Below are 19,512 nucleotides of genomic sequence, written 5' to 3'. Positions count from 1 at the left end.
TCGCCTAGCACAATGGCCTGGATGTGTCCCATTGAGACTTTTAGCCACTAATGCAAAATGCCAACGTGAATTATTGCTTTGGAAAGCAGGGGTGTGTGAATGAACCTTCCAGCACACTTGATAGATTTTTTTTTTTTTTTTGCTTTGCACAATGAACTTTAGTAGCTCAACTTCATGCTCCTGAATGTTTCTTCTTTTTTTTTTTTTTAAAAAAACTAAAGTTTTTGAATTAACAGTATCGGTTAATAGACAACTTTTTGTACTTGCCACATCCAAGCTGGGCTGTGCAATCAACAGGAAAGATAAGAAGGTCAAACAGGAAGAGCTGTGCTGGAGTCAGTTTTGAGCAGAGCTGAGGAAGGCACAGATTTGTCTGCTCTTTACCAGCATGTTGTAGCGAATCAGACTTGGAAAAGGTAGGAGAAGTCCTGTGCTCTATATCTGCATGTTTGCCTTTTGCTTTATTTTAGGTACTTGTGGTCTGGTATTTGACTGCAGGTTTATTGTCAAGATGTTAGAACTGCAGAAATAGGGGTAATTTCAGACGTGTTCAATGCTTTGGTGTGTCCGTAATGAAATGACTGGAAAATATGTGTAAATGTGATCCGTCATGGTTATGAGGATGTGCTGGGAGTTCCTGTGGTGCTCTGTGTTCCCGCTTCTCAGCAGTGTTGTGTGAGCTGAGCTGCTATTCAGTAACAAAAGTATTCCTCCTACTTTATTCCTCTGCATTAGCCGCCACAGGCCAAACTCTGTCAAATCTAGCACTCAAAATGAAGTATTGAGATTCACAGATGCCTTTTATAGTTTTCTAACAGTGACCTGATTTTTCTTTAAAGCACCCCTAGAGCTCATGCTTGTTTTTATTCAGCTATGAAATTGTGTTTTAGTCTACAATTTTCAATATCTAAATTTGGAAATTTTGGACTTAGTGATTTCAGAGCTGGATTGCAGGAGGAAAGTATATTTCAGTGTTACTGAGGTATGAAGAAAATTAATTGTAAGAAAGGGTTAAAACTTTTAAAGGAATCTAATGCATCTTTTAAGCTTGCTAGGGCTTTTTTGTTTGTAGACCAACTATGAACAATGATACTGCTTGCAACATAGTTTACTAAGAATTGCTAACTAACCTAAAGTTACTTCAGTGATAAAGGAGTCAATCTTCCATTTTTGGAGAGTACTAAGATACCTAAGTGTGTTTACCCTGATTAAAGATTTGCTTTACCTTTATATGTCCTCCATAGCAGCCCTGGAAGACAAAAGTGCTAAGTGTTGCCTGTACAGTACATAGTATGGATTCTTTTTTTAAAAAATTCATGCCTGTGACTAAATTTCATAGAGATCAAGGCTATGATTTGGTCTCTCTAAGGATAAAGTTTATAATGATCTCAGTTGTAAAATATTTGTAGCCTTATACAGGAAATGTGAAAAAAATAGGAGTTGAAACTGGGGAGAAGGAATAATAAAATAACTACTCTAGTGTCAGTTTGGGAAAATGACCTAGATTAATTTATGGCAGTAGTGTTGCAAGACCGAGGTATTGTATGACATGTGGGATGTACAGGAGATGAAGCAGAGCAGAAGATCAAGGGTGTGCGCATAGTCGGGTGTCCTGTAAATGAAGGCGATGCAGGCTTCGCTAGCTGTCTTGCCTGGTTTGGAGCCCTGAATGCAACACTCCGCATGAGATGAGTAAAAAATTTTGGGGCTGCCAGAGTTCTGTTGTCTCAGGTACAGCAGCAGTGGTTTGTAGAGTCTAGAGGCTTTAAATTTAGAAAAGTTGCCCCTGATCCACCAGGGGCTCAGGTGAGATGAGATGAGGGGAGAAACAAACAGTAGCTGGTGCTTATTTTCTTTGGATGAGATAGGAATTGACACAAAGAGGAGCAATGGCAGTAACCTTGTACCATCCTGGAGGTTTCCAATATGTATAAATAATCCTCTTGGGATAAATTAATTCAACTTTACATTCACCTGGCTATTTCTCCAGCACTTCTGTAGCACTCCTGTATGACCGTAAATAATCTTTGTCTCATTTTCCATCTCTGTAAAACTACAATGATTATAGTTGCCACTGATGACTTGAAGCTAGAAGTTAATAAGTTGTCCTGAGCCTCCCAGAGGGAAGGTGATGAATGAAAGAGAAATATTGTATTGTGTGCAGGTTTTAGGCAACTAGTTCAGAGATAACTCATTTTTATATATTGAGTCCTATTCTCATACTTAGAAATACACCTTTAAAGAGAGAGCCAGAACCTGTTAAGTGGATGTTACTAGTTTTCTTATTCAACCTCCTTTAATGGGAAGGAGTTGGGGGGAGAGAAAGCGTTCCTGTCATCCACAACTCCTCTTAAAACAACAACAAAAGGTACGGGGGGGGAAAAAAAACCCCCGCTCAACCTGCATAGTTAGGGAAATGGAAAGTGTCAAGCTAATGTTTTTTCTTATGGTTAGCTGTGTTTTGAAAACAGATACAAGCACTCAATGAAAAGGAAGCAGCAACAGCGGGAAAAGCATGATAATGGAACTGTTCTATTTAACTTCCAGTAGGAAAAAGAGACTCTTATTTCCACCTTCTCTTCAGCAGCTGTTGCATACAGACCTTTCCAGCCTGCCATGCCCTGTGAGAAGGAAAGGGGGAGGTGGAGTGACCTTCTGAGCCTTGTAAGGCTGGACAGGAGCTACCAATGGCTCTGTGAAGGGCAGCATGTCCAGGGAGCTCAGGCCATGAGGAGGGATGACACCAGTAAACCTGGTGGCACTCCTGTAGGAGTTGTTGAGCTGTCCTCCATCTGCGTCTCATCTCCACGGCAAGTGCCTGCCTTAGAAAGTGAGACTCTCCCAGATCAGTGGGGAGCGTCACCTCTTGCCTGCATGGCTTTTGAATAGAGGATGGCTCCTGGTTTGGAAAAATGGGAAGATCATTAAGTTTTATGGCCAACATCCTGCACCAAATACAAATTTCTCGGTCAAGCCTCAAAAAGCATGAGATAAAATAATTTTGTCTAAATTATAAGTAAAATGCACATAAATGTAGATTGTATGAACCGGTTATAAAAGGCAAACTTATTTTAAAAGATGAGCATTAGATCTTTAATCCATTTCTTCATCTTCTATTTGCTGCTATCAACAAATGGCTAGTTGCTAGTAAGTATGATAGTAAATTAGCATTATATAGGTTTCTGAAAAGTCTGTAATGATGCTCGTGACTCAAGTACTGAAGTTTAATGTTCTCTAAATCTGTTTTATAGTGGATGAATGTTTTTATCTGCTTGGGATACTTATATGATAGTCAAAGGTGAACAGCAGAAGGACAGAGATTTGGTGCAAAGTTCTATGAAATCTTTGTCAACTGTGACCAAATTTGCATTACTTAGGATACATTTAGATGCTAAACAAACGTTCAAATGGGCCTAGGTAGACTAGGTGCCTAGCTACAGGAAAGTTATTTACTATCTTGTTTTCAGAGCCTCATGAGTTGACATTTGATAGTTAAAGCAAACATTAAAGATGGGAAAGGAATCTGTAGAGGAGAGCATGACTGCTAAAAATGTTTTTGAGATTTTAATTTTCATACTGTGTATCTTAGAAGAACCAAGAGAAAACACTGATAAGAACATATAATTTTTGCTTTTCTTTCACTCATTCTGATTTTTTTCCCTTGGCTTAGGCTCTGGGGTACTATGACTGAATCTTCTTAAACAGATCATATCCATTTTGATTCATTCAGATGTTCTGCTTGCTCTTGCAGCACTGTGCTTTGTAGGTTCATTCACAAGCCTGTTTATATGTTATGCTTACCGACATGCGTTGATGCAGAAGACGGGAAAAGTTAACCAATATCTCTTCAACTCAACTGAATTCTAAGAATTCAAGTCACAGGATACTTGTTTTCCTAAACTTTGTTGAGGATTATATTTCTGCTTGTAGATAGGACCTGATGGAAAAAAATAAATATTCTGAACACTGAATTTCATTTCTGGAATTAAGGATAATCACAATCTAAAAATAACAACTGACTTTGGATTCACAGAAAAATGTAATTTAAACACCTTTGGAATTCAATTATCCTTAATATCATAATATTTACATCTTCATTAGCAGGAGATACCAGTATTTATAAAATATATGCAAAAGAGTGTTTAATCCTTACGTGTGAAAATTACAATGCATTACGTATAATCCTTATACAGTACTGAAAAGAATGGTGTTAGCTACTGTCGTTACTTTAAGGAAAAGATCAGCTATACAAATGGAAAAGCTTATCCCTACCAAAGTGAGTTTGGTCTCTGGCAGGCCTTTATATTTAATCATTCATCAAGTCTGATAGGCTGTTTTTCAGGAAAGTTAGCAAGAGACACTAGGATCTGAAGTCAGAACTACAATGTTAACTAAATACATTAGTGGAAATACTGTTTTCTGAGAAAAGGCATCAAAATCACTTGTGTTTGAGATACTATCTGTGTTTTATAGGCATAAATGAGTTTATACACATAGCTTCATATGGAGAATTGCGATGGTACACCACAAAGCATCTTTTGAAAATCAGCCGCGCTGCTCTGATAGATACTTTTGAATAAATGGCAAAATGGGACAATGAAAACATTAAAACAATATCCAGCCTAGATTTCCTCATACTTCAGTAACTACTGTGCTTGTTGTAGATATGGTCATGATTTATTTCTCTGAGCTGGTCATACCACCTGTATACATACCTCATTAATTTTTTATAATTGTATAACCTGCTTGTGTCTATATATAGTTTACTGCTTATTCAAGTGCTCCATGGGCTAAAGGTCTCAATGACTGCAAAACAGAGTATGAAAGTTGTGCAAACAGATCGCTGCTTTGTCTGGTGTACCTGCCCACCATGGCAGACAGCTAGGAGCTGTTGCTGCTGTTCATGTTGGTGCTCAGTTTGCTCAGGTTTAGGGATCTATAAGATGAAGCCTGGAGGGCAGGAAGTGTTGGAAGCCATCTATGTGAAGAAGTAAGCCACAACAATGTGCTTTGGGATACCCCGTTGCATGCTGAACAGAGAAGGGAGACATTTCCAGACTGGTCTGAAGGCAGATTGTAAAGGTGACCAGGCGCTAGTCTGAGGTTTTGTCAGAGCGAAAGCAATCTTCCATCAACAGCTTCAGTTTTAACCAATTTCTGCTGGAAAACAAATGAGAGAGGAAATTTCACAAAGATTACAAGTTTGTATACTCATAATAAAAGCAGCTTGTTAATGAATATGGCTGGAATAAGCTCAGAGGAATTTGGATTAAGTCCAAGTGACAGGACTGATGCAAAATCTGTCCCGTAGCATTATGAAATCAATTAAAGAGGCATGTGAGAACCCACTGAGGAAAAGGGTCTAAATATCAGTAGGGCATGTGCTGGCTACGAGTCACGTCCTTTGCGGATGCATTGGCTGATGGTCTGCCTGCACTTTTCTGAAGCTGAAGTAGCTTGTGCCCAAGAAATGGGATGGCAGGATGTCTCACATCAGTGACTATAGAGGGAGCAGTGAAACTTGCAACTACTTGTGCGCTACTTCCACTTCTATTCCTTTTTCCTTATGTTCATGCCAATAGCAGTCTTGCGGCCAGACTCAGCCTCTAGCTTCAGGAGATCACTCTGCTGCTTTACTGCAAAGAAATCTTTAGATCCCTACATACTGATCTTCCTGCAGTGTGGGTGCCTGCAGAGGATTCATTCTTTATCTGGATTTATAAAAACCTTCCTGCTTGTTTGAATTAAGCATGCAGTACCCGTTCCATTCTCGTCACCTTTAGAAAATGATGTTTTTCCCCTGCATTGCCTGTATTAATGTGAGTGATGCTATCCCTTGGAGGCTCTGCATTAAAGCTGGCCAAGAATGAATAATTAGCAGCGGGCATGAGGACATTTCACTTCAGGTCTTGGATTGTTGCTATTAGTCAAATCTATTGCTTTGTTGCTAAAGCAGTGATTCCATCTAATTGCAGGAGCTTTTTCTGGGATGAATTTGGGTGTTACACAACAATGCCTCTCAAAGAAGTCTGAAGGAAATACATTAAAGTATATTACAATTAAAAATAACTCCTGCAGGAGAGGGACAGCTCTTGAATACGTGCATGTATTATGAGACTTATTTTAAAATATATGATTGGATTTTCATTCAGATTGTTGATAATGTTAATTGCATCACTGTGAGGAATTGCAAATCATGGAGACTTCGGCAGCAGCAGGCAGCACGTCCATGCTCAGCGCTAATGCCATCATCCCTGGTCTAGAGGGAGAGCAAGACAGGAACTTGGAGAAGAAAGAAATGGAGCAGGGAGAGTGGAGGTCTGACTGGAAATGTGAGGAGGCCAATGCTGTGATCAGCGCCGCCAGGGATGTAGATAGGATGGATGCATTGCAAGAACAAATGGGTAAGACCTCGACCAACACAGACTGGTCGCTCTGCTCTTGACTTTCCTTTGTGTTTAAACTAATGTGTTCTTTAAACATTGCTTGCTGTGCACAGGGAGAGAATTTTCAAGTGATTTTCGGCTGAGTTTTTTTTATAATACATCTAAAACTGTTAAATGGAACAAAGTGACTCGGTATACTTCCTCCATGGCAATGCTGCATAGATTGGACTATTAAACGATATGTATTAAAATTCACTTTGAGCAGACAAATGAATTATCTATTAGTTAAGATAAGCTAAGATGAAAATTATCATACCCCAAGAGACAGAATACTGAAATATAAATATTTTGTCTAGCACTTTTTGCTATAATAGCTAAGATTCAGAAGCAGAGATGTGTTAGTCTGCGTGTTTCTGCTTTAATAAAAATTCTTAGATTTCCATTTTTTCAGCAAAAGATGTAATACTATCTTTATTTTTCTGCAAATGAAAACATACTTCATGCAGTAAAAACATGGAAGTCAAACACTCTGGCTGGAACAGTGCTGTGGCGTAGATGGCTGTCTTTCAAAACCAGCGGCCAGACTCTTGCTGTATATAGGCCTGAGAGCTTTCTGAATGTGGAAATACTTCAAGCGATCATGGAAAAACTATTTCATTTTAAATTGCATGTCCTTTGGCTTAGAAAGGCAATGTCTTTCTGTTCACAACTGCAACTCTGCTGACATCAAAGAATACCAGGTAGAAGCATCCCAGAGCAGTATAGTTTCTCTTCAGCTTGCCAAGAAGTAAGCAAGTCATCCTGTTAATTAGGAATGGGGCATGGAGTTCATGTTAAGTCTTTGAATGTAATTATAGGACTTTAAACAATGTTTAAAAGGTATTTATAGTAACTCTTATGCTTTTGCTGAAATTTAATAGCAAACTATTATTTATAATTAAACTCCCATGAGTAATAAAATGCTTGTTCATAGTTTTTGCTTCTTCCTAAAAGCCACAGAAATTAGGTTTATTTTTAAATAAAATATTACAGGCTGGATATTAATATCTCAATAAATGCCTTTCAAGGAAAGTCTATATCTAGTACTATTGAAATAATACTAATGGCAAATTCACATACCAAAAACATCTGCTAATTAATTGCCCTTATCAACTATTAAATGATGATCAAAGTGATAACATGTTGTTAAGAGTTTTGACAATTGCTGTTTGTACTTCTGACTAAAACAGAAAAAGCAGAACTAGAACTAAGTCTGGTCTCAGAAGTTGTAGGGAACTTAAATTTATGATGTTCCTTAAATACTCAGGCTGCACTGCTGTGAACCTACTAACAAATTTAAATTTTGAAACAAATATAATTGAGTCCAGATTAAAAACAAACAAACACTCCCTTCTGCACCTGCCAACCAAGGAACCAAAACCTAACAAAACCCAAAGTGCTTGAGAACTGAGATTTCTAATGTTAGTATAGTCTAATAATTGGCCTCAAAGATGATGTTTTTACTGCTTACTGCCTTTTTTCTGAAGCCGGAAAACTCTGTGTTTATGTATCCTTATTTATTCGTGTGACTTTGTTCATGCAACATTAACAGATGCACTTGAGGGAAGATGCACAAGACTAGAAAGAATTGTTTTTCAAGGGAAGAGCTGCAGAGGAAAAATGTCTTAGGATACATGAAAATTGTCTCAGAATTTTTCTTTTAAAATTTAAAGAGCTATTTCTCACACTTTTATTCTTAGAAATATCAAGCCTTGTCTTCACTGTTTTTTTGTCCAGGGAACCTTGAGAAAATGGAATTGGTTGGAGCGGGTGTTTCTTCAGCATGAAAATCTATCACTTCCAAAAGGACTGGAAGAAATATGGGCCAAAAAAGAAAAAAGCAGATTATTATTAACATAAAATATAATTATTTTTTATTATTTTTCTAAAACTTAAAATCACCTGGTTTTACATTACCCCCTCCCAAGTATTAAGATCGTGACAAATAAAGAGAAGGATTATTTCTCTCCATGTATAAACTCGTACAAGGCACTCATATCATTGCCCATTTATACCACTGAAGCTTCAGCGGAGGCCATTTTTAGTATAGGTGCAAGCGAAGAGAAGATGAAGTCAGGCCCTTGCTCCCTCCGAAATGGGACTTCAGTTTCCTGAGAGACTATTTTCCCACCAATTCTCCATTATCTTGAAGCTTCACATCAAAATGATTAGCTCAAGATTTAACTTCGTCCTCGGGAGGAGAAACGATCTTCAGATAGTTTTTGTGGTTTTGGCAATCATATAGCAGGAAGGAGAAAAATATAGTTATTTTCTTTTAGTAATTATCCAATGCATCAAACGGTTTGGAAGTGTGGGGTTTTGGTGTTTTGGGGTTTTTTTCAGTGTGATTTATATGGACTTAGAAAATGCACTTAACCATTCCTTTCATTTATCATAACAGAGTGTTCTCAAAGTGAAAAATGCACTAATGTCAGTTCAAGGGTGCTTCCCAGTCAAGCAGAGAATTTTCCAACTGGTAAGATGTTTTCTTTCATGGTATCTTTTAAAAATAATGCTTTTTTCATTGCTTACTGTTTTCTAATTGACAAAACTACGTCAACACACTTGCAGTCATCACTCCTGTAACTTTATAACATATTTCATGGCACCTGTGAAGTGTCCAACTTCTACATAAGATTTGTTGAAAATTTCTCATAAAAAGAGAGAAGTAACTTATTAACCGCTATAAAAGCCAGAAACAATTTATGGACTTATATTGTAATAGCTAATGAAAAAAGAAAAGCAAGTAAGTTCATTGCCTATTTTATGTATGTGTTTCAGTTCCTCAAATGTCTGATTTTTTTAAGTTTGTGGCCTTTCCAAGTCTGAATTTCTTTTTTTTAATGCTGAATTTTCAATGAAGTTGCAGTTGAGTGCAGTTCTTCAGCAAGTAGGTACAGCAGGCTTCCCTTCTGGAGGGCTCATGGCCTGCTCTGTGCATTGAGGGTCTAGTCACATTTCCCTTCTCTTGGTTGTGGAGGAAGAGAAATAACCATCAAAAAACCAACGCTGGTGTGCACTCTGCTTTCCAGCTTGACCTGACAAATCACATCAGTGGTAGAGTAGACAGCCTCCCCCAGGCATGTGGTTATTTGTAGTTAAATTGTTTGTGCTTATGTACCTGTTTGTCTCACTCCATACAGAAATTGGGTTCTTCTTAACTGAGGGTATGGATCAGAGCTCACAGAAGCAGACAGAAAGATTAGTATATGTGCAATGAGTTTTTGGACAATGTTTCATTTCCATAAGGCATTATTAATTGTTCTTTTGGCAGAAGCAGACATATTTCGGTTGTTTTCATTCAATGTAATTATTATTCCAGTAATATTAACTTTATATAAGACATAAATATGTAACTGTAGAAACACAATTTAACTTGGAGTCAATTTGATTATATAAAACAAAAAATTAAATTGTTAAGTAAGAGTGTTCTTTTGTGCCAGTATAACTTATGGCTTCAGGTAAAATGAAAAGGTCGACAATACTGTTGCCAAACAGTGATCCAAGTAACATTCAAACTCCAGTTTGTGTTCTTTGTACTAGCAATTAACTATATGACCACAGCTTAAACAGAGAGGTTTTGTAATTTGGTAACACTGCTTTATATTTCTGAGCCACACTTCTTGACCTTAAAGTAATGACTAATTTAGGCTCAAGTCATCATAAAACTCCTGGAGGCAAACATAGGAACCCCTTTGAAAACAGATTAAGATGCAGCATATTAGACTAGAATGTGAAAAGTATCTATTTTACCTGATTAAAAGGTGAAGCTCAGAGGAGCTGGAATATTTTCAGTATGTACAACAATCCCATTTATTGCTGGAAGCGTGACCTATTTGCATACTTGCAACTGGAATTCTTCCTGAGTGGGTATTATTGGCTTATATGTGCCCATCTGGGTATTTGAAACCTTACGAATATGATATACTGTTACTGAGTTAAATTAACAGACATGCAGAATGAAAGCAGCTTTATCAAAGATCCTCTTTATCTGAGAGATATCTGAAACGGTACCCTTAGCTGTAGTAAAAGCTTCTCATAAACAGATGTCAAGGTCTGGGAACAGGTATCTAGCTTCTTTGAGATGTGCTGGGGAAATCATGTGAGCAAGCTTTTAGTTGGACCATTTGTCTTGCTTGGTGCTGCTCAATCAGCTTAGCTGAGAAACAGCTTTTTCAATATTCAATTTATAGAAGCCTTCTGAAGTAGTGGGGGTGACATGTCAGATAACCATGAATTTAAGATTAGCATAAAGAGTTGTTGCAGCATGCTGAACTATCTATTTTTTTTTCCAGTATGTTTGCCTCAATTTTTAAAATATGCATGGGATATTTGGAAATCTGGGCATGTTCTCAATGTCCATAGAGCTGTCTAGTTAGACAAATTACCAATCTGCTTGCTTTTTTCCTCTTTTCTCCTTCCCCAAGTGTGTCAGTTGTCTCCCAAAATTTCTGCAGACTTTCACATCACCCTCCTTTGTAGAGCTGTAGCCTTTATTATGCAACTGAAAAAATCTTATGTTTCATGCTAGGCTACTATCTCTACTGGATAATAAAAAATTAAAAAGAAACATGCAGTAGGTCAATTTTCTGTGTGTCTGTCTCTGAAGCTGAAAAAATAGTTCTTAATGTAGATTCTATCATTTTGAGGGATTTTCTGGTTCTCCAAAGCTCTTTTACATCCACTGTAAATGGATGTCCTTCTCCAGATATCTCCTTGAAGTTAACAATGGTAAGACGAAAAAGTGGATGTCCTGATCCTGTACTCCAAAGACAGCTCAGAGGGCAGCTGCGTCTTCTGGAAAATGACAGCAGGGACGTGATGGCAGTTTTCAGTGTAAGTCAATTGTTTGGGAACTGATTTATTTATTTGGAGAATACGCTCCAAGTTACTGAAATAATCTGTAAGATTTTGGGTCCCATTTCCATCTACACGGTGTATGCCTGAATTTGAGTGACCAGAGCTTCCCGTGGCCCAAAACCATCTAGAGACATTAGAAATATCGAACCATTGGAAAACACTGGAACACCAAATTGACACAAAATAAATAAATCCAGCTAGGATTTATGTTAAATATGGGGTTTTATTTTAAGTATGTTCTGCTTTGATTTACATCAAAGGAAATAATGGGTTTCTGATTTATTTATTTTATTTTTAAATTTGCCCTCATAATGACTCTTCACTTCAGTTTCCAGTCACTTGGAGTCATTTGGCATGCAGGTTACCCAGGAAGCCCACTGCTAAGCCGAAGAGGAAGTCTGAAGTAGAATAGCATAAATATTGGACTTCCTCGGGATAGATGGCAATAGCTTTAAATAGCACACAAGAGGGTTAGCATATTTTTAATTTGTTTGTATGTAGGAAACCTGGTCTCTACAACCAATGAGGTTTGCTACAAATAGAATTTAAAGTCTCCTCTTTCCTCTTGATGAAAAAGCAGGATGATACCTTTTGACCTCTGGTGTCCCTTTTTTGTCTGAGCCATGAGTTCCAGCCTCCTTTACTAGGAAGCCAAACACTGACTCTTAATTAGTTATGGCTTTATGACCGTCTCAGATGCATGTGTTTCTACATGCTTTTCCTTGCATGTGTTGTGAACTCTCTATCACCAGCCTGCTGATTTTTGTGGCGGTGAAAACAGTCTGTACTCCTGCTGCTCTGCTCTGGCTTTTGTTTAGCGGGAGACGGAAAAAGGGAGACGAGATCAGGAGGAGAAGGAAAACAGCATACAAATAGACTAGATTTGTGGCCTTATTAGAAACAGACTGGGAAAAGGACTTTGAAGGAAGCAAGATTTATAATGATAAGTTTCCTTAGAATGTTGTTTTGATATTCAGTGGTGCATAAAGCCCTTGAGGCTGAGAGATTTTAGCATGTGTTGGCAATTTATTAATAGATTTCAGGCCCTCGTTAATATTTAATCTAGTGTAGAAAGGGGCATGCAGAAGATCAAAGCAGTGATGAGGCATGCCTGTTGGAAGAGGCTTAAGTTGGACTTTTCTTTTCAAAAAGGAATTACTATTTTAATATATTCACATTGTGTGAATTGAAAAATACAGAAGCTAAACAGAATTAACTCAGATCTTTTCAAATCATGATATAATGGTCACAAAACCAGTGGATCAGCACCATCTTGCTCAGATTACAGAAAATGTTTGAGGGATAATTTCTAACCCCATCACCCCCAGAGTTAGAATCTCTTTCCTGATCAGTCCTCAAATTATTTTAAGATGCATTTCAACTTTGATGTAATGGGAGCAAGGGTACAGTACTGGGAAATCGTACAGTAGCATTATACGTGTTAGCTTTGCCTCTGATTTATTCTCTGAGATACTGGTTCAGATACTTGTCTCAAATTGCCGCAGTTCTTTGTATTTCCCTGAAAGATGGTAACCAGCATCATTGGAGAGCCCTGTTTTTAAGCTAACTGAAGTGCAACCAGACTGTGTATTACCACTCTTTGGCTAGAATCCATCAAAATATGTATTTCTGTCACTTATTTGAAGGTTTATGTAGTTCACCCTCACAGCATTTCTGAAATTCCTTACAAAAATCTATCATTATCATTTACAATGACCATTGCTCATCTTTGTTAAACACAAAATCCTGGCAACACGAACCAGTACAAATGAGGAGAAAAGGATCTTACTGCATCTTTAAAAAACTAATAAATACTTCAGTATATTTAATTATCTTATGCATGGAAAGAGTCAATTATGGACTATTCAATGTCTACTCTGGAACAAGACGGAAGCTGCCACATAGCAAGTTCAAAGATGCATCAGAGGAGGTGTGTTTTCATATGTGTGCAGAACTCTGAGGCTAACCTAACAGCAAGATGTTGTGTAACCTAAAACTTTACAGTGGCTCGAGTGACCTAGAGAAATTTTAAGTCAAAAAAACCAAACCAACAAAAAAATCCCTTTCCGCTATTTAATATTAATGCCCACATGTCTGGGCGTGTGCAAAGGCAGTTCCCAAGCTGTAAATTGCTCTGTGTTAGGAGGGTATTCTTGGAAGCACTAGATGCTTGCCTGGCTTTCACACTCTAAAAGAGAATACTGGCCACTATACATAGACATGTCTGAACCATACAGGCCTTTAGTCTCACTCAGTGTGGCCAGTCTTGAGGTCTTAATTCCTCTGTAAAATAACCTCACTGGAACCGTTGGTACAATTGGTAAGAAAAAAATCAGATTACAACTTGGCTCACGCTATGTTGTAGGTATGTGTTAAAGAACAGGTATCTTATACACATAAAATCCTGGATGATTTTTTTATCCTTCTTAGTACATAGCATTTTAGCATAAGTGTTATCTAGCAAGAAATTGTGCTCGAGTCTAGTATAATTGTAATTAAAATATTGGTTTTGATTTTCTTTTAGGAGCTCTCTGCCAGACTGCTGTCTATTCATAGTGATCAAGATCTGATAGTGGTAACGTTTAAAACTTTCGAAGAAATATGGAAGTTCCTGACCTACCACTCACTGGGTAAAGCTGTCTCGCCATACAACAGTTCCATATGCCTTTCTTATTCCGCTGCACACAAGTTCTGATTGACTGGGAACTTGTTGAACAGGATTTTGAGATTTTTTGTATTAACTCCTAATAGCAGTAAGTAATGTTCCTGAACTGGGTACTAGTGACAGGGCTGGAGAGACCCTTCAGGAGAACCCGCATTTGTCCCAAAGTAGGTAACAGCTATCATTCCTGGCAGATGGCTTGTCTAAGTTAGATATTCCAGAATCAGATCCTATCTTCTTTCTAAGCAGTCTATTCCAGTCCAGGTGTTTTTGTCCTAAAGTCTAACCTGTGCTGCAACTTAAATGCTTTTACAGCTTTTTCTGCTCATCGTAGAGATGTCAAGGCTACTCTTTCTTTGCACCTTGCTAGTGCCTCTTTGGAGACTTCTGACCCGCGCTTCCACTCAGTGTTGTTTTCACTAGGAAAATCAACCCTAATTCCTATAATCCTTCTTCATGGAGTGTATTCTCTAGATCTCTGATCATGCTTCCCACTAGACTCTTCTAGTTGTTCTACATCTTTCCTGAATCGTAGTGAGTAAACTGGACAGAGTTGGTAAGGCTTCAGAGGAAATACCAAGTAAAACAAAGATTGCTTTGTATGCACTGCATGCTTCAGTTCTGTTTCTAAATCTTGAGCATGCCTTCTGTAACAATGTGATGCCATTTATGTGAGCTCCATTTCTACTATCCTATAACTTCACAGGTCTTTTCTGAAGAGTAGCGTTTGAATCGGATCTTTGTCTCCATTTTGTTCACCTGAGTTGTTTTCTTCTGTGGATGGAGAGCTTCTACGCATTACTATTGAATTTGCCTGTTTCTATCATACCACTTTAAAACAATAATTTTTATTTTTAATTTCATATTTGCTATTTTGTATTTCAAAATGCTCCTTAGAGAACTAGAAAAATTACTGTGTCAATCCAATTTTGCAGAGAAAGCACAAAAAGATGAAATTTCTTCTTAGGCAAGGCTGTGGCTAACAGGGAATTGATTTAGCATTTTCCAGATAGCAGGGTAGCACCTTAATCACTGATCTGTGCACCTTTTGTCCTCTTCATAAATTTTTGCACAAAGGATTTGTTAATGTATTCATGTTGGCCCTTTAAGTAATAATCTATTATCCATACAATTCTGAATATGATACACCAATCCAGATCTCCCTGAAACTACCACAGCTTTGAAAGCCCTAAATCCTAATGTAAGGAGTCCCAGTTTCCAAGTTGAAGCGCTCCGCTCTTGTGATGTACATGACTCTGGTATGCAGCATCATCTCTGTCCCAAAGAAACGCCAGGAATCTGATACCCAGGCAAAATATCGTCAGAAATCGGCACTGCTGAATCAGGCAACGGAAATTTATAAAGAGATTATATTTTGAGATTATTTCCAGTCATCTGTTACTAAGTGGTGCTGAGCACCTGTTGCTCAAACTTGCTAGTGGTTACCTCTCTCAGACTCCAAATCTTTCAAATATAGCTAAACCATGGGGAACCCTTGTAAGGGGAGGACATGGTCTGCTTTTTCAGCAGTACTAGGCACAGAAAAACCATGCACCTTTTAGGTGAAGTTTGTGAGAGCTAAGCATTAAAAGTAGCGGTAATACATGTGAGTTAATGGATGTAATTTTGACGATACTATCTAGTAAAATTAGATATACATTGCGGGTTAAGCAATAATGGAGTTACGTAAATGCCTGCCCCAGTCTCTGACTTTCTGAAAAGTTATAACTGCAAAGAAAACAAATTGGAATTTTTTTCTAGGTTTTATAAATCATTGCATGGAGAACTTATTCCTAGATCAATCTTTCTGGCTGTATTCTCAAGAGGAGGAAGAAACAGGCATTGAAGTCTGTATAAATGAAAAATCATTAAATTTGATGTACAGAAGCCTGCTAGTACAAGAAGGTAAGGAAGACTGCACACGCGAGGCTAGATTTAGAGAAGCACCTTTATTTAAAATCCTAAAATCAAATATTAAGACCTATTCAAATAACAAAGTTGAAATTTAAATTTAAATATATTCACGTGAAATGCACCAGAAAGAGAAGAGAAAGGAACAAATGCAGATTGGATTCAGTGGGATCATAGAGGGATTAGAGAAATTCAGGTGCAACTGGTCCATAAATGGATACCAAAAGCATTAGGGAGGGATGTACATTCCAAATTGCTTGATATTATTGCAGATCCTGGAGACATCCAGGAGAGGGATTACAGATAGTTGCCAGGCTCATGTCCTTCTCCTAAATAGCATCACCTGCTGCCACCATCAGAGGCAGAATGACATGCTGGATGCATCAATTACTGCAATAGGAACATGCAAAATATGTATCAGAAGAAGGTTCTAGACTTCATTGAACACCTCAGCTCTGCATTTTATTTTCCTAATGAAAGAGAAACTAGATAGAAAATAATAAATATCTGAACAATCAGAAAGAAAATTCTTGTGAAATTTCAGATTTTCAATCTCTAATTGAATATTACTGATGCTCTTGAAGCCAGTTTTAAAGCTTGTACAACACTGAAACGTTACATAAAATGACATCTGCTCCCCTGCTTTCTTTTTAGGGGCATTTTTTGTTTTATGTCCTGACAATATGATAAGAAAGATAATGGCTACAGACAATGAAATAAGCACTTATTTTGAGACTGGGGCTTTTACTGAAGATGTAATAGGTGGATCTGTGGATGGTGACAAGACTGTGCTGTCTAATGCTTCTCTGGAGCCGTTGATCCCTTTTCATCAGTAGGTACCTGACTAGCTACCTATTTCATATGTATCGGTTTCATATGTACACGTCTGCGTAGACATAGGTGTCTCTTGTTATTGAACATCCATCGTCCCTTAACACTGAGAATAAATGTTCTATTTCCTTCCATACGACACAACTGAAATTAATCCAGATGCCCCCAGAGCGGCAGTTAAAGATGGTTTCCCATCTTGTGAATTAGGTACTGTGGGGTTTTTTCCTCAGTCTGAAATAAAATCTATTAAAATTTCTAGAATAATATAAAGTCAGGGTTTTCATTTTTTAGGATGCTTGGAAATATGGATGCGTAACAGGTGGGATGCTTGGAAATGTGGATGATAGCAGGCTAGCAGTATTTTTACTCAACACTATTGACAGGAGCAATCCACCTCCTTCATGCACTTTTTTTCAAGTTCGTGTCCAAGTTCATAATTGCTACAAAGCCAAAATTTTAACAATGAATTTATCAATAGATTTACTTCAGGAATCGCCAGAAAAACGTTAATTTTTGGTGCTCTTAGTAGTTAGAAAGCTAAAATTTTTCTGTTGACCTTGGGCAGGGAGAAATAGTGTGAGTTTCTCAGTTAGGTTTGTTTGACTGACTGAACTAGCACTTGTTTTACTACTAATATTACTCGAAATATAGCTGTGTCAGAACTGTACAGACAGTGCTGAAGGTGAAGGATAATTGTGGGAGGGGTGCATCTGTTTTCAAGTGGATTTAAAATACCAATGTTATTGGCACATTTAATGAAGTGTTTCATACACTAACTTCAATTTCTTTTTCTACTTTCAGATGGTTTCTTAGAATGTATTCTAATCCTATTGACGTTGCACACAAAACAGAATCTAAATCCATCAATAATATTGGTAAGAAACTCTATTTGAACATCAGCATTGAAAAAAAATAATTAACTTATTCAACACTTTTCTTAGGATAGACTCTGAAAGGTTCAATATTTTTTCTCCATTTTATTAAGATGGGAAAACAGGTATCAAAATTATATTGGAGTAAAATTAGCAATGCCTATGACAGAAGGGTTTTACAAAATGCACGGCTAGACATGTCTAAGTTGAGTTAAAATCTCAAGTCTTATATCTCCCTTTTTTCTCCTCAATTTTGTATTAAGTAGGTACACAAAGTAGCAAGGAGTAAGTAATTTGAGGATGCCTCTGTAGATTTTTATCATAAAATTTAAAAAATAAGAAAAGGCACCAATGTGATTATTGTGGATCTTTCACACGTATACTGCCAGAGAAATAAAACTTGTCCAGGTTGTCTGAGGTTAGAGGGTAAACATTGCTTATTTTCTACGACATGTATTGGTTTAAATGCTGTATTGAATGTTCTATATTTCTCCAATAAGGATTTTATTGGTTCAAACGTTTTTACTCTGGCCCAAGTTCAGAGTTCACAATTAAGAGGGAAAAGTAAGGACTTAAAACACTTCATTTTGTTACCTGAAGATGAAATTTGCTAGAATTTTGAAAACGTTTTAGACTTTCCTTTCTAATGGCTGAGAAATAAAGAGGTTTATGCTGTTGTTTAAAATTCTAAATGCTCAAACCAAACCGATTAGGTTTGGATGCTTTACATCTTGCTGCATCGGATGTGCAATTAATGAGTTCCAGGAATGTCTTTTGCTAAATATGTTCTGCTGAGTTGCTATTCCATTATGTGTATTTGTATTGTTAAGTTACTTTATCTGCAAATATTATTTCTCTCCTTATTGCACAGCAATGGGATCCTGTCTAGCTGTGATGAATTATGAAAGTATTGTGTTGGAAGAGATTAGTTTCCAGGAAGGGGACAAAATTGAGATCCTTGGCTACTTCATTGAATGCATGGAATGGTTTCTTGGAAGACATGTGTTTACTGGCCAAATAGGTTTTGTAAAGACAAGTCATGTTAAACTGGACTTATCAAGAAATAAGTAAGTTATATGTATTTAATGCCTAAACAAACAGAGATTTTGTCTCTTAAGCTTTAAAATACGGTACATTAAACTCAGTCTTGTTTGGTTTTGGCTGTTTGGGTTTTTTAAAATGGGAGTTGTTGTACTGTGTATCAGTCAGAACAGATATAAAGAAATTGGAACATGAAGTCTGCTTAAATGTTGGAAAATGTTATCAGCCTGTACCTGAGTTTCTTACTGGGGAAAAGGGGTTGCTGTAGTTGCTATCCCTGTTCAGTCTCTATTCTTTGGATCACAAGATGCAAGAAGCTTTACTCCTATGGAAGATTACATTTTTGCTGGTCTGTCAAAATCTATGTTAAAGCATCCACATTCTATTTTTGCTAGTACCCTCAATTACAGGCCTTAACTTGTTTCAAATGAGCCTCCTTTTACAAATAATTGCTCATAATGCAGACAGAAACCCATAAAAAGTGTGCCTTTCAGCAGGCATTGGCACCATGTAAATAAGCTGCTCCTATTAACAGGTCTGGACTGTTTGAATGCTGAAACAAGGAGTTTTTAAATCGTAGAATCATTTAGATTGGAAAAGACCCTTGGGATCATCGAGTCCAACCATCAACTCCACTCTACGAAGTTCTCCCTTACACAATATCCCTTAACACCACATCTAAATGACTCTTAAACACATCCAGGGATGGTGACTCCACCACCTCCCTGGGCAGCCTATTCCAGTGTCTGACCAGTCTTTCTGTGAAGAATTTTTTTCCTAATGTCCAGCCTAAAGCTGCCCTGCTGCAGTTTAAAGCCGTTCCCTCCTGTTCTATTGCTAATTACCTGTGAGAAGAGACCAGCACCAACCTCTCTACAGTGTCCTTTCAAGTAGTTGTAGAGTGATGAGG

General features: G+C 37.5%; 1 protein-coding gene across 1 annotated transcript in view; it reads left to right on the top strand.

Annotated features, from left to right (window-relative positions):
- Nucleotides 1-318: 318 nt before the first annotated feature.
- Nucleotides 319-19,512, top strand: part of SH3TC1 (SH3 domain and tetratricopeptide repeats 1) — a 34,236-nt gene continuing 15,042 nt past the window's right edge. Inside the window, exons 1-9 of the mRNA XM_063336990.1 lie at nucleotides 319-416; nucleotides 6,153-6,404; nucleotides 8,827-8,901; nucleotides 11,134-11,261; nucleotides 13,810-13,915; nucleotides 15,709-15,852; nucleotides 16,513-16,690; nucleotides 17,491-17,564; nucleotides 18,433-18,628. Of these exons, the coding sequence (XP_063193060.1) occupies nucleotides 6,197-6,404; nucleotides 8,827-8,901; nucleotides 11,134-11,261; nucleotides 13,810-13,915; nucleotides 15,709-15,852; nucleotides 16,513-16,690; nucleotides 17,491-17,564; nucleotides 18,433-18,628 (1,109 nt within the window). The 5' untranslated portion in view covers nucleotides 319-416; nucleotides 6,153-6,196. The remainder of the gene's footprint in view (nucleotides 417-6,152; nucleotides 6,405-8,826; nucleotides 8,902-11,133; nucleotides 11,262-13,809; nucleotides 13,916-15,708; nucleotides 15,853-16,512; nucleotides 16,691-17,490; nucleotides 17,565-18,432; nucleotides 18,629-19,512) is intronic.

Source organism: Chroicocephalus ridibundus, chromosome 5 (assembly GCF_963924245.1).
Source record: "Chroicocephalus ridibundus chromosome 5, bChrRid1.1, whole genome shotgun sequence".
NCBI lineage: Eukaryota > Metazoa > Chordata > Aves > Charadriiformes > Laridae > Chroicocephalus > Chroicocephalus ridibundus.
The sequence above is the reverse complement of the archived record's forward strand: the minus strand, read 5'-3'. Positions and strand labels throughout refer to the sequence as shown.